The sequence below is a fragment of the Octopus sinensis genome, linkage group LG5 (assembly GCF_006345805.1).
Source record: "Octopus sinensis linkage group LG5, ASM634580v1, whole genome shotgun sequence".
Taxonomy (NCBI): domain Eukaryota; kingdom Metazoa; phylum Mollusca; class Cephalopoda; order Octopoda; family Octopodidae; genus Octopus; species Octopus sinensis.
The window spans coordinates 89342991-89359645 of record NC_043001.1 but is presented as its reverse complement, the minus strand read 5'-3'; the positions used below and the strand labels follow the sequence as shown (position 1 = coordinate 89359645).

The 16655-nt window shown below is 35.5% G+C and overlaps 1 protein-coding gene across 4 annotated transcripts in view; it reads left to right on the top strand.

The window, feature by feature from the left end:
• Positions 1-16655, top strand: part of LOC115212409 — an 86300-nt gene that overhangs the window by 23490 nt on the left and 46155 nt on the right. For all 4 annotated transcript variants that reach the window (XM_029781310.2, XM_029781307.2, XM_029781306.2 and 1 more), the window contains exon 2: positions 11406-11453. In XM_029781310.2, the coding sequence (XP_029637170.1) occupies positions 11406-11453 (48 nt within the window). The remainder of the gene's footprint in view (positions 1-11405; positions 11454-16655) is intronic.

Below are 16655 nucleotides of genomic sequence, written 5' to 3'. Positions count from 1 at the left end.
TCATCTTTGAGCTAATAAATATACTTTTGACTAGCATTTATAAATGCATAAATATAACACACACACACACACCACACACACACACACACACACACCCACACACACACACACACGTGGGTGCAGGCATAGCAGTATGATTATGAAATTCACTATAGACCCATGTGGTTTGGTGGGGCTTTGCTCTCAGTGTCTCTGCTATAGATATGTGTTCTCTGCTATAGCTATGGGTTGACAAAATGTTGTAAGTAAAATTTGCTAGATGGAAACTGAAAGAAGCCTGTCATCATCATCAACTTCATCATCATCATTTAATGTTGTGCTTTCCTTGCTGGAATGGGTTGGATGGCTTGATATTAACAGATGAGCCAGCAGGCTGCACCAAGCTCCAATGTCTACTTTGGCGTGGTTTCTACTGCTGTATGCTCTTCCTAATGCCAACCACTTCACAGAGTGGTACTTGGTGCTTTTTTCATGGCACCAACACTAAGTATCTGCAAAACAAGACTCTTCAACTGAATGGGGTATATAGTATTGATTATGATTATGTGTGTGTATATATGTATGTATATGCATGTGTGTGTGTGTGTGTGTATATATGTGTAGGTATATATATATATATGTATGTATGTATGTACTTATGTATGTGTCTGTGTGTATATATATATATATATAAATATAAAATATATAAATATATACATATATGTACATACCTACATATATATGTATATATACATGCATATATGGGTACAGGACATTGAAAAAACGTAGACAAAACGAGAACATAAAAAAACAAAAGCAGAAACAAACTTTTCTTCAAACATTGAAAAGAAAACCCAGACAAATGAGACATGCAACATAAAGAACATTCCCTTATCAGTTGTCCTCTGTTTCAAAGGTAAGGACAAGATGCGACTTAATTAAAACAGTCCTTCCCGCAAAGCAAATTAAATAAAATTTGGAATTTTTTGCAGAGGATGAGAGTGGTAACAAAACGTGTGTGTGTGTGTGTATATATATATATGTGTGTGTATGTATATATATATATATGTGTGTGTGTATATATATATATATATATATATATATATATATATATATTTATATATATATAAATTTTTCTTTTGAAAAGTCTTTTTTACACAACTGCTTGAAAGTGCTCAGGTCAAACCCGAGACACTAGAAATTATATAACTTGGTTTAAGAAGAGAAAAAATTTAGATAATCATCTTATAGTTATGATTTACATCAACATTATAAATACATACAACACAAAAGATACACCAAGACAAGGAATATATCAATATATTATTTATAATAGAAATAAGAAATACATGAGGTAAAAATATATGTGAAAAGGATAAATAAATAAAGAGTGATACATTGATTAAAAATCATATTAAATTTAAGACGAAAAATGTTGAATTAAGAATGAAAAGTTATGATACATCGACAGCAATGAAAGATCTTAATGGTGGATTTGAAAGTCAGAGAAATAATAAGGATAAATTTGTTTTAAGAGCTCTGAAGAAATGTTTATAGCAGGTTATAGCACTCTTAAAACTAATTTATCCTTATTATTTCTCTGACTTTTAAATCCATCATTAAGATTTTTCACTGCCGTTGATGTATCTTATAACTTTTAATTCATCTTAAATTTAATATGATTTTTAATCAATATATCACTCTTTATTTATTTATCCTTTTCATATATATTTTTACCTCATGTATTTCTTATTTCTATTATAAATACTATATTGATATGTTCCTTATATTGGTGTATCTGTTGTGTTGTATGTATTTATTATGTTGATGTAAATCATAACTATAGGATGATTTTCTAAATTTTGTCTCTTCTTAAACCAAGCTATATACATATATACATTCATACAGACATGCACACACACTTGTATATCATCATATTAATCCAGTTTTCCATGCTGGCTTAGGTTAGCTAGCTCTCTCTCACTGTCTTGCCACTCATTTTCATATTTTGTCATCTTGCTCATACAACAATAGAGAAAACCATTTGAAGCTATTGTTGTGTACATCATATTATTTTTAGCATGATGTATATGGATGGATACCCTTCTATCACCAACCAGTTCACAGTATTGACTATGAGCATTTTTGCTATTGTGCATGCATTCACACACAACCTGCCTGGATGATTATAAAAATGCTATTTCTAAACAATAGCCTTCTAGGCTTTGACTGACATTGAATATTTTAAGTATTTAGTTTTTATTTTATGTTTTGCCAACCATTAACTCATGTGAAGTCTGCTATTGGTGTTTTGTTGCATCACTGAATAGGTTACTTTATTCTGTCAAAGAAATGGTACCAGAGGAAAGTTAGTCCAACATCCTATCCAGGGGAAGTTTTATTTCTTGTTTGATGAAATAGAAGCTTAATTTAAGGTTCCTTGAGTCTGTCAGAGAAATTACATGTTTAGCCCTTTAGCATTTAAACTGGTCATACAAGGCTCAAATACTCTATCTGTTTTATGTTCAAACTTGCTTCTTAAACCTACCATACAATGTCATTCTAAAAATAAAGAATCACATCATCGAAATCTCAAAGCTGCAAGATACTGCATGATTAATTCAAAACAATGTGAATAAATAAGCATTACGTGTGACAGAGTTATCTGAATGCTAAAGAGTTAAGACTTCCTCAAGTCGTTTACTCTGCTGTTGTGTTAGTTTATCAGTAATTAAATAGCATAAGTTGATCCTTCTGTACTGTTTGTATATCCATTACTCCTTGATTTGCAACTCACATATGTTTTACTTAGAATCTGAACTATTTTCAATTACATTTTCTACTGTCCTGGTCAAGTGCCAACCCAAGAAAATCTATCTAAACTAGTTTCTTTGTCCTATAATCACTTGCTTTATTTACTTATCCTGGTATTTTATTTTTAATATTTATGTTTTTTTTTTTCATTTAAATGTTCTGAATTACCTTGCAATCCAGGTCGTTGCTGTTGACAACGGCAGTTTTGAGTGCTTTATTTCTGTTCTATAACACCTTTTATCTTTGAATGCTAATTATGTGTCTACCACTTTCTGACAAAGCACCAGCTTGCTAAACCTGTCCAAAGATTCCTTTTTTATTCTTCTGCCAGTCACCTTGTTATGGATGTTGTTTTTAATTTCTTACATTATATTGATTAACAATAAGCTTAATTTCTTGTTTTTTATTAAGCACTCCTTTATTTTTTTACTTTTCTTTTTGCTTAAGAAAGATGAAAAGCAAAGACAAATTCTCTTTCTTTTACCTGAGATTTGAAGTAAAACTTCTTAAAGAATCTAATCTTCCTCACTATATGTTGCAACTCTACTATTCTGTTTACATATTGTGTGTGTGTATGATGTATGATGATGACGATCATCATCATTTTAACCTCCATGCAATGGGACTGAACCTGAAACCATATTGGGAAGTGACCTTCTTAATCATTCAGCTGTGCCTGGGACACCAGCCCCATCTTTACATTGTGATTTAAATGCTTCTTTTCTCCAATGTGTTAGTAATGTGATGTGAAATGGCTTCCACAGGGAAGTGAAGTTTGACTATTAACCCTGCTTACCATCTATGTAAAATGTTTATGTTGATTGAGCAAATGCAATCTTGGACACAATTAATCAAATGCTTAGAAGCAATTTGCATGTTTTATCTGAATATATTTTTTTTAACTTGTCGGGGACTGTACTAGATCCTTTGCAATACATCAGTTAGCTATGTTGAGTGCAGTGAGGCAGCTGTGCTGTTCACAGTCATTAAATGATGAGAGGGGTATCATAAGAGAAATACTGTCTTTTGTGTCAGCTCACTGTGCCACTCTGTCTAGCTTTTGTGGCTGAAGAGGAGAGAACCACTCCAAAATGCATGCACCCCACAGTCTGGTCAGATGGTGCTGTGAGCTGATTTGATGTATTTACACCCATTTGTCAACAGCGAAAAATTTTTTGTGAAACTGCTAGGTTTTGAGAACATAAACATACTAGCACTGGTTGTCAAACACAGACACAAAGACACACATGCCAGCATGGAAAACAGTCAGTGAAGGTTGATATATATATATATATATATATATAGATATATATATATATATATTTATTATATATGTGCATTGAGCTTCTTTCAGTTTCTGTCCACCAAATCCACTAACAAGGTTTTTGTTGGTCAAAGGCTATAGTAGAAGACAGTGGTCCAAGGTGCCATGCAATGTGACTGAACCTGGGACCATGTAGTTAGGAAGCAAACTTCTTATCACACAGCCATGCCAGGGTGTAATCTGAAGGATATCTGACTGTTGCTTTTAGAAGGTTTTACAGTTTCATAATAGTCCTACTTGGATCATTTGTATTCCTGTTGCCAATTTGTAAAGCCCTTATGGACAGTCTTAGTTTATTGAGCAGTTTACCTTGTTTCCTGACATCCTGTTGCTTGTTTACCCCTTTTGTTACCATATTTCTGTTGAGATACTCTGTGTTTCTTTCAATTCACTTTAAATATAACAAAGAATTTAGTAAAATAACTTAGTTATCATATAAGCTAAGTAGCAAATCTACCTATCTACGATGGAGCTATAAAATGAGGGAGGGAAGTCATAACAGCAGTATGTATTGAGAAATGTGTAAATGGACTTGATAGATTGCTGGGTGATGTCTTAGAGAAATCACACTATTGTTGGTGGTACAGCATACTATTGCAGCTATATGACGTGTTTGTGACTAAGTGATGTGATGATGATTTACTCCTGAACTGAAATAGGCTCCCAGCCTCTGTATCATGAATGGTTATGTGGATGACTCCTAACGAAAGTTTGAGCTTCCTTTGACCACTACATAAAAAGTTTTCAGAAAAATATTATTTAGATATACTTTTATTTTAGTTGTTTACACTATTTTACACTTGTTTATACTTTTATACATTCAAAGTTCACAAATTTCCTTATTTAAATTATGAATCATATTTGTTTCTATAATATCAATGTGATTACAAAACTACTTTGTAGACGATATTTTCTGTTTGGTTGACACTAATTTTTAAATTACTGGAGTCTATTGCTCTACTCATAGCAATGGCTGTGTGTAAACATCGGAGTGAGTAAAAATACACCTACATGATCTAAAGTCTGGCCTTGTGCCTCTTTTGCTGTGAATACATGAGCAGAATCTTTAGCAATCTGCCCATCCATGATGGGAAATAAAGGGATAGTATCGCAAATCAAAACCCTCTAAATTCATGAACTATACATGGGGGTGGGGTGGAATCCAGAGTTAATCCTGATTGCTGGAATTTTAACAGAAAAATAGACTACATGTGACCCATAGGGTTACCAGGAAACTGAATTTCCCATCAATGGAGTTTTGTTTCGTGGGTTTTTTTCTTTTCCAGGTTATTTTGCATGCTTTCAACGAATGTGACATCAAAAGGTTAGAGTTTCTTCCCTTCCAGGATGAAGTTAAATTCGGAACATTTTCCCATTATGCACCGATTTGGGTATTTATACCCCAAAGTCCAAATATCTCAATAACTACTGCTCCAATTTGTGCAAAACTTGTTTCATTCCGTTCCTATTAGCATTTCAGGGTAAAGTTAATTCAAAGTCTGTTGTGTCTAGAATCTTGCAAACCAAATCCAAAAACAAAATATTAATTCATAGTATTTTCCCATTATACTCCAGTTTGGCTGGATAACATTGCAAGTAAGCAAGCAAAATTCAAACTGACTTTTAATGTATTATAGATATCAAAGGTGATTTATTAATACAAAACTCAGTATCGGTAACTGTTTATACACCGATTAAAGATGAGCCAAAGCCATCACAATCATTCCTTAATAAAGCTATCTTAACCTAAAATTTTCATATATGGTGTAATTCAGTGGAGAAGTAAGTTGACTGACTTCCCTTTTACTTGTTTTACAACTGTAATTTTTATTTACTTCTTTTATGCCTGTATACTGAACAGTTACCCTCAATATCCACTAAGTAATCATACTTTTTCACATTTTTTTTTGTTAAAAACCTGCCTGATTGCTTCCTTTGTAATCCTGAAAAACATTGTGAACATTAGTCCAGCCATTTGACTGTGAAGAGGGTACAGACAAACGGACATAACACCCATTATAGTAAGATGTTAGGAACATAAATTGTAACAGAGGTTTGGTAGAAGATTTTAATTCACAACTTTTGAAAACAAGACATTTCTATTACAAAAACAGAGGTGGTTTAAGGCAGGTTGGTATCAAAATAGTTAATGATTAAGTGTAGTAACCAAAGCTTTAGTCTCTCCACCACCAACTCTTGTTTTCTCCATGCTGATATCTGTTAGGTAATCTGTGGTGCTGTATATCACTATTCATTTTTGTCTTCTGTGAAACTCAACATCTGGAAATCTAGCCTCACCATTTCATCCCATCCTTTTTTCCTTCTCAAGTATTGATGTGGGAGAGGTGTTGATTGTAAGTAGTCCCTGCTCAGAAAATAGGTTTTGATTGTTTTACAATGTCTGATGTTTATCAGGAATTGTTGCAAAAAAGCCTTCTGTAGCTATATGTCAACAGTACCTTAACTCTTTAGCATTTAAACTGGCCATACCCAGCCCAAATATTCTACTTTGTTCTATGTTCAAACTAGCCAGATTTGGCCTCTCATGCATACCTTATGAGGTTATACTGAAAATAAACAACCATATCATTGAAATCTCAAAACTGCAAGATAATGCGTGATCAATTTGAAATAATGTGAATAAGTAAGTATCACATTTAACCCTCTTGGGGCACCTGGGCTGATTGATCAGGCTAAGTGATACAAGCTGAAAAGACTTTGAGGCCAATCCTTTGGCCCAATGAAACAAACATTTTGGTGTGTAATAACCAATCAGAGATCGTTTTTCAGTAGATATAATATAAAATTATATAACATATATAGTTTTTCATACTAATACAATAGTTTTAGGCACTTTATCCTTTGTTTTAGAAATTTCTACATGCACCTGTCAATTTCAATCTCAACAGAAAAATCATTTTAATATTTTTGGTTACACATACCAAAACACCGTATATCTCAAAAGGGCCTACCATAATAATCTGAGTGCTAAAGGGTTAAACTGTACTTTACCTTCCCCAGGGATTGAGACAAGGGCAGTAATAATTCTTGCTGCTACAACTGGACAGTCTCCCTGAAATTCACTCCCCATAGACAGAATTGCAGTATAATCCTTGATTAGCAGACACAGGAATTAGAAATTTGGTGTCAGATTTAAGTTTTGTTTCCAAACAAGTCACAATACCTTTGAAGACTTTGTTCACCCTAACAAAAAGAAGCTGTTGTAGTTGAAATGGTGGTTGTTGCATTAGTGATTCTTGTAGTAATAGTAGTAGTAGTGGTGGTAGTGGTGGTTGTATTAGTCTGTGAGTGACAGTACCATGTAATTAGTTTAACACTTGTACATAAAATGTATATATAAAACATCAACAGACACCACGTCACCATATCCACATCTCACCTACCTCACACCCACCCAGTGCATGCTTATTATTAGGAGGACTTTATTCTAAAACTACTGAATGGTGATAAAACAGAATGGGACACAAGTGTCCATAATATAAGTTACTATTTTAAGGTGTGTGACTTTAGTCTCAATTGAAATGCAATCCTATTAGTTTCTCTCTTGATCACCTGACTCATTCTACTTGAAAATGAAGCTAGTTTGTTTAATCTCACTCTACTCCTTTCCCTGTTTCTCTGTCTCTTCCTCTTTTTCTCCCTCTCTTATAACCAGTTAAATAGCTAAATTACAATTAATTTTTAAGTATGTGTGCACTTTGGTTTGTCTCTGTATGTGTGTGTATATATATATATATATATATATATATATATATCTGCTTACTGATCTGTCTGTCTGTCTATCTACCCACATACCCATCTACTTACCTACTCACATCTATCTATCTACAAACACAAATCCTCTTTGGCATCATTGTTTTTATGTCCATATATTTCTATGCTTGCATAGAAAATTACTGAGTAAGCATCCTATGGCTTGATTGCCCTTCTCGTTACCTCTTGTTTTCATGTAAAGCATTTTTTCCACTGGTCTTCACATGTCAAAACTGGCGAAACTGTTAAGCTACATATAGCATTACTTTCAAGAGATGTATACAGCATCACCTTTTTTTACACAGTGTCACTGTAAAGACACTCAAAAAACAAACACTTGCACACATGCATACACACACACACACACAGCTGCTGCCATCGTCATCATCATCATCATCATCATCATCATATGTCTACTTTCCATACTTTCCATGTTGGTATAGGTTGCACGAGTTATCACAGTGGAAGTTATCACATAATTAGGGATGCTGTCCACCTAAATGGGTTGGAAGACTGTACATCACTCACATGCTTCATTTTTGGCTTTTTCTTTCTATTAGATATCCTTCCTAACATCAGCCGAGTGTACTGGGTGCATTTTTCATGGCACAAACCCAAGAGAGGTTGCTATGTCCTTGACACATCTAAAGAGTCCTCATGATCCTCTCATATCTGCCCATTCACCAATCACTTTACAGGGTAAGAAGTATGGGGGATAGAGTTATGAATGAGTTGTAAGTGATATGAAGGATGCATGATAGGGAGATGTGATAGGGGTACTCAGTTTTCTGAGTGATTTTATTTATAGTTAAGGTAGTATGGTTAAGAAGATAGAGCAATGATAGAAGGCAATGTGATCCAGGAGATAGAGATCCAAGATGTGTGGTATAAAGTGAGTAAGAGTGCAATGGCAGACAGAGTGATGACTGGCAGAACAAGAGGGAAGTGTGAAGATAGATTGTTCTGGGCACAATTGGTCCAATGTAGTTTCCTATACATAAACTTTCAAATGGGTAGGGGTCCTCAGTGTTCTAAGCTGTGTGTGTAGTCAAGGTAAAGATCATGGCTATAGGGATAGGGCAGCAACAGAAGATGCCATGACTCTGGGGATGGAGCGATGACAAAGAATCAGGATGGAGGAGGAAAGAAGCAAAGGAATGAAGATACAGTGAGATGGGGTAATGACAAGCAGTATAAGAGTGAAAATAAAGTAGAGTTTATTGGGCACAACTGATCCACTGTAGTCTATTCTTAAACTTTCAAGATGGTCCCTGGCTGAATGATGATGGTAATAGGAGGAAAATAGAAAGTAGGCAGGTCCTCTACCAATGATTAGCAAGAGTGATAAGGAAGTGAGCAATAGTGGGATGAGAGGGTAATAAAGTATTGTGGAAACAACAATAGTGGTCTTAGCAGTACATATATCTCAGTCAGCATTACTACCATTATTTTTGTAACATTTGTTCTGCCAAACTGGCATTGCTGGTTGGGTTTTCTGAGGTCAAATCTTCTCAAGTACCACAGATTGCTAGTCAACAGAGTTTTTGTCATTTCCTCCTTGAAATGCAACATTTTGAAAACAGACTTTGCCAATTTGTTCCAAGTCTTTCTTTGTGACCCCTCTTCCATAGGTGTTATCACTTTGAAGTATGTAGCATTTCTTTATACAGCCTTCATCCTCTATATGTATCACATATCAACATCACTGCAGTCTTCCCTCTTATACACTTCATCTGATTCTATATCTTGTTTTTCTCTCAGCTCATTTCTATTGCTTGATTCAGGAACACTAACATTACACATCATGCAGAGCATGCTTATTTCATTTCTTCCTCGTTTTTTACTAATGCTCTGCATTCAAGTTTTATGTTTCACTACTATGCAATATTGTACTTCCTATACAAGCTTCATATAATCTGCTTTTCACTCTTAGAGAAACTCTTTATGCCAGCACCTGGTCACTATGCTTTCAAAGCAAGTATCTCCACTGCTCATTAGATCACTAAGATAAGAAGGACTATCAATATTTTTTGAGGGTTGGTCTAAGATATGAAACAGATTCTCTGTTTCATATGTACTCTTAGTGTTTTCTGCATTTGTGCATATATTTCATATGAAGGACACCTTCTTTGTGATCCCACCTCTCTTGTGTATCCATTAGTTACATTGGATACATTGTATGGAGTTCCAACCTACCCCTTCCTGCTTGTTCAGTTTAGCTATTTCCATGACAATAGCAGGGACTTATCTTCTTTCCTATATATAGCATTTGTGGATGTGTAATGGCCCAGTGGTTAGGGCAGCAGACTCGCAGTTGTAGGATTGAGGTTTCGATTGCGAGACCAGGCATTGTGAGTGTTTATTGAGTGAAAATACCTAAAGCTCCATGAGGCTCCGGCAGGGGGGGGGGGGTGGCGAACCCTGCTATACTTTTTCACCACGACTTTCTCTCACTCTTTCTTCCTGTTTCTGTTGTACCTGTATTTCAAAGGGCCAACCTTGGCACACTCTGTGTCACACTGAATCTTCCTGAGAAGTATGTGAAGGGGTACACGTGTCTGTGGAGTGCTCAACCACTTGCATGTTAATTTCACAAGCAGACTGTTCCGTTGATTGGATCAAATGGAACCCTCATCGTCGTAACCGATGGAGTGCCACGATGATATAGCATTCAAACATATTAGAACTGATTTTTGTTGGATGAATGAGGACGAGGGTACTCAATACACATTGTAGAATATATAGTTTATTTAAAGTGAATTCTTTTCTTGAGACTCAAGTTTCATGTCAGTGCAATCATCAGGCAAGTACTGCTATGATTTAGAATATGTTTTGTTTTATACACACACACATAAATGTGAGCATGTTCTTTTCTATATGTTGTTTGATTGCATTGATATTTTTAAATTCCATAATTTTCATGTAAACAAGTAAGACTAAAAAGAACTGAAAAACAAGAATCCTCCCTGTTTTATTAAACAGGACATATGCACAAAAGAATGTGCTAAAGAATGAATTTAAAAACTTTGATATGCAGAATATTTTCTATGCACACAAAAGAAGTCCTTCCATGAATAAATGTAAAAACACAGCAAATGAAAATATACTCAACCAATAGGACGAAAACCTGAACATGCTCCTTACTAAAAAAAAAAACCCAAATATGATACTCTTCCTGCTGCCAACACTTTTAGGCCACTTCTTACAACAAGCTTACAGCAAACTAGGATATACATGCACACGCACAAGCACATATATATAATAAGTGTGTTTATATAGATTTTGGTATATATTTATAATTATTCACACATACAATCAGAGGCTGTAGAAGACGCCTAAAATGCTGCTTGGTGAGATTGAATTTGGATCTGTGATTGCAAACCAAACATTTGGAGCATGCATGTATGCACGTGCGCGCACACACACACACACACACACACATGTTGGTGTAAAAAGTAATTAACCAACTGTTGAGATATTGTGAATAATTAAATGTAATTTATTTCCATTTCAGTTGTCTTGCTGTTTGGGTTAGTCCAACCATATGCTGAAGCCAAAATAGGTAAGTTCTCATTTCCTCTCTAATCTAATAAGTAGCTGCTACTGCTGCCATTTTGTAGGTAATCCTGACATCAGCCAGTAGTACATTGCTAACCTGTTGTCACTTCTATATTTTCTATAACTGAATTTGCAACACTCTTAGAATAGTGCTTTTTATGTGTTACCGGCATGGGAGCCAGTCAGGGAGTACTGGCATCGACCATGTTTGGATGGTGCTTTTTATGTGCCACTGGCACAGGAGCCAGTCAGGTGGTTCTGGCATTGATCAAAATTGGATAATGCTTTTTACATGCCACTCGCATGGGAGCCAGTCAGGGGACACTGGCATCGACCATGTTCGGATGATGCATTTTATGTGCTACCAAAACAGGAGCCAGTCAGGGGTCACTGGCCACAGCTACGATTTTGGTTTTACTTGACTCAACAGGTCTTCTCAGACATCATATCGCCCGACGCATCAAGGGTACTCTTAAATGGGCCGGACATGCAACAGCCATGGCTGCGATCTCACTTTAGTTGCTGGGTCTTCTCAATCACAGCGTATCTCCAATGGTCTCGGTCTCCTATCATTGCCTCTGTGAGGCCCAATGTTCAAAGGTATGCTTCACCACCTCATCCCATGTCTTCCTGTTGTTAATAAATATTTTTTGATAATAATAATATCCGTTATATAAGGAAAACCTTGTAAACAGATTACATTATGAAATCATCAGAGATTATGCAGCGCACTTAAATAACTTCTTAGATTTATAATGGACTTTAGGTAATGTTATGGTATCAGTGACTGGAACTACTATCAATAACCAGTGGAAGAAAACTTGGACTGTAATACAAGTTCTCATAGCTTTCTGTTTTGATGTAAAAGAATACTCATGGAATTCTAAATGCTAGTTATATGTCATGCAATTTAAATTTAAATCACATACGCATACATATACACTTATGCATATATTTCTATATATGTATGCGTGTATGTGTGTCTGTATGTGTATGTATATATATGTATAGGTGTGTGTTTGTATGTATGTGTGTGTATGTATGCATGTGTGTGTATATGTATGTTTGATTGCATGTGCATGTGTGTGTATATATATATTTATATGTATGTAAAGTACTGTTCAAATGTAAATTGTAAAAAGTTTATTCATTTTAGTTGTAATTAACTAAGCCATGAGACTTAATTCGTAAGCAGTTTATTACCCTTGATTTAAATTGGAACTGTGAAAAATAGCCATGATTAAAACACTGTATCACTATCACAGACAAAACCATTTGAAATCATTAGTTGTAAATATTGTAAATGCATACTCTAATTACAGTCTTAGTCACACTTAAATCAACCCACACATTTCCTTCTCCGGATTTCAGCATGTAGTCAATCCACTTCAGCCATCCACTACATCATTCATGAATCTAACACAGTGGAGACATTATGATTTCAACAATATAAAAATACATGTACCATTCATATCACTGACATCATTAGATTGACCTCATTACCAGCTCAACATGTACAAAGCTCAATATCCTTTCCAAGGAATAACAAAATTTTTAACAAACTGTCTAGTGTACAAAAACCAATAATTCTGCAATTTGCAATTTTTGCAATTGAGGTACTGATTCTAGAGTCTGTCCTGTCACTCACTCTTTTCAAACTATACAAACTATACATCTAATCCATGCCAGCATGGAAAATGGATGTTAAATGATGCTGATGATGATGTACATTAACCCCACCACCACCACCACCACATACTCCAAACACGTGCAAGCACACACACACACACACACCACACACACACACACACACAGAGGCAGACAGAGCTTCCTAAGCAGCTGACATCAGATTCATATCTTTCCACCAGTTGCACAACTACCCACTCCTTACATTAGTCACCCAGACACCTGGTTCCAGAATAACAGACTTAGAGTAGCACTTCCTAAAAATCCACTGTCTTCCATAGCCAGCCATAATAGAAAGCACCAACTACAACTAGCCATCATACCCAACAATATAAACATACTCTACACACACACACACACACACACACACACACATGTACTCGGAAGGAAGAAAAATACTGAAAGTTATACACAACCACTCCACAACATTCACAATTCACATAGCAGACATGCTAGGGAAAGCAAAACAACATAAATATATGTAGAGCAGTCACAGAAACCATATTTAGCCAATAGAAAGAAAAAAAAAGTGGCAGACAATGCCTTAGTTCTATCATTTATTATGCCAGCCCTGCCTAGGGCCCTAATCACTATTCATAGTAAACTACAATAAGATACAAAGAACACAAAACAGTGGCACTTAACATTGTAATGGATCTGTACATAGACTACCCCCCCACAGACCACCTGCACATGAAACAAAATTATTAAAAAGAAAGACCATCTGGGTGTATGAGGTATCAGCTTATTAATGCAACACAATTTAATCCTTACTGTCCTTGTGTGAATGTGTGTGTGCATGTGTGCATGCATGTATGATGATTGCCTCATCTTGTCAGATGATAGCCATCTCATGTTCAGCCTGATTGTTCAGATTTATTTTTATTGCTATATATGTGCGAATGTGACTTTTCGTGCTACACATTTATTGCTTTAAGTCTCTATAAAATACAAAATGGATCAAGAAATGAAATGATAGTGAGTCATCTGTATGTCATTGGATTTAAATGGCAAAAACCAGTACGGTACTTTTACCACTCCCTTGGTCATCATGGTAGGTTCCAGTGATAGTCATGGCAAGATGACTGGTACTGTTTTGACTGCAAGTTTTATGACAGAGTATCTTTCTCTTGGAAGAATTTCCATCCTCATGGCTTTGTCAAAAATAACAGGTGTCTCCTCTACCCCTAGGAAATCTATGTAATCCATAGATGAGACCCTGACAGAGACTTATTCTGGGTCAGAATGGACCTGGGGGTAATAGCAATTAAGAGGTTATGCCATGCTTGCTACAACTCCAGAACTCCTGAACTGGATCTTCACTACTGGATGCAGTTTATATATAAACACACACACACACACACACGCGGCGCCGCCGCCATCATCATAACGTCCTGTTTGCCATGCTTATATGGGTTGGATAGAGTTTATTGGGGACAGATTTTTTGTCTGTATGCCCTTCCTGTTGCTGTCTGTTTCCAAGACAGGTAATATGGTAATATTTTCCCAAAGCCAGACATGTTTTCACTGAAAATTGGAAGTGAGTGACATTTATGTATGTCAGTCATGCGATGTCAAGATAAGGAGACAAACATGCACACACACACTCACACATACACATATATACATATATGATGGGCTTTTTCAATTAATATCTACCAAATCCACTTATAAAGCTTTGGTCAGCCTGGGGCTATAGTAGAAGACACTTTCCCTCCATAGATTGAACCCACAATCTTGTTGGGAAGCAAACTTGTTAACCACATACTTCTAATTTAGGCACAAAGACATCGATTTTGGCAGGAGGGTATTAATTGATACCAATGGTTGCTATACTTGAGTAATATTGTATTTTATTGATCTGGAAATAAAAAGTTGACCTCTGTAGAGGTAAAGCTTGACCTCAGTGGATTTGAACTCAGAACATAAAACACAGGAATAATTATCATAAAGCACCTTTCTGACACTCTAACGATTATCCAGCTTGCTGACTTACACAGAGTTAATATCAAGGGTATAAATATCAAGGGTATAAATATAGCTCCATGTCAACCAAAGCCTTGTGAACAGTTTTGGTAGATAGAAACTGAAAGTAGCTCCTCATCATGTGTGTATATGTGTTACCTTGCATGGAAATAAGTTAGGGTTGACAACATGAAGAGCATTTTGCAGTAGAAAACCAGCCTTGTTGAACTCCATCTGACCCATGCAGGCATGAAAAAGTGGACATAAAGACAATGATGATGATAATATAGTGGTAATCACTCCTCCAGGGCATCATTTAGGAAACCCAAAGGATATTCACATTTTAATTCTCCTCCATTTACTCTCTCTATATAAGTATGTTTTGTTTTGTCTAAATGTAAAAATGTATTGACTATTCAATTCTATGTTGACAGTATATTAAGTTCAATTATAATGAATTTTAATAAGTCTATTTTTAATGAAATACTTGATGGGTCATGCTTTCAAAACATTCTTATTTCACTGTAGTATATTTATGTTAACGTCATCAATTACATGATTTTTACTGCAACCTCAAATATTCTTTCATCTATGCCCTGTCCTCACCCCACTAGAACTTGCACCAAGCACTTTGTCTAACTTTTCTACCCTAGAATTGAATCTTTGCAGAATTCCCTCATTTTTGATACCATCCCCCAAACCACTGAGCTTCAACTGTTTAAACAGAACATTAACTATATTAACCTGGTTATTCCTATTTATTCAGTTTTGGAGGGTCTGGCATTATTTCGCTTATCTCCAATTATGAGATTGATAACAAATGTTGCTGTTTTGTTTAGCACCATCACATTGCCAAAAAGTAGGTCTTTGCATTCTCTTGTGCTACAGTTTTGGTTACAATGTGTGCCTGTTCTCTCTAAATTGCTGTTAAGACTTACGTAGCTGAAAACAGGTTGCTGTTAATGACCTTACGAGATGTTGGTTATCTCAGCCAAGTTCTTTGAAGTCTTGTAGCATTAATGTTGAGGAAGGGTGAGAAGGTGGCAGAAATTCTCAAGGAATGTATTTCTCGAACCATTTTAGTGCTCAGATATTATTATGGAGAAAATATATTTTGGGAATAAAAAGAAAACTAATCAAATGTAAATAACTTTGTAAGACTCCCAAATGGAGCTTGTAAATGAGACAAATCTGCTTCTGGATTGTATTCCAGTTTATTGCTGGTCTATATGGCTCTTGTTTCTGACAGCTAGGTGTACTACAGAAACAGAAGGCAAAGTGTTTTGCCCAGAAACACCAAAAGATCATCAGCAGATTTGAACTAATTATCTCTGGGTAGGTACCTCAATATGTTTCCTATTTAACCATTTCATCTCTGCAATATTTAGTTGAGAATTAGATTTGGTATCTCACAGTATTTAGTTATGTCTCTTTAGAGTCACCTCCTATAAAGTTGGCTGTAGGTTGTAAGTGTTAGTTTTGGTTCAAGACATATTAAACATGCTAAAAACATGAAAAATTCCTATATGTTGAACCAAAGCCAATACTTGCAACC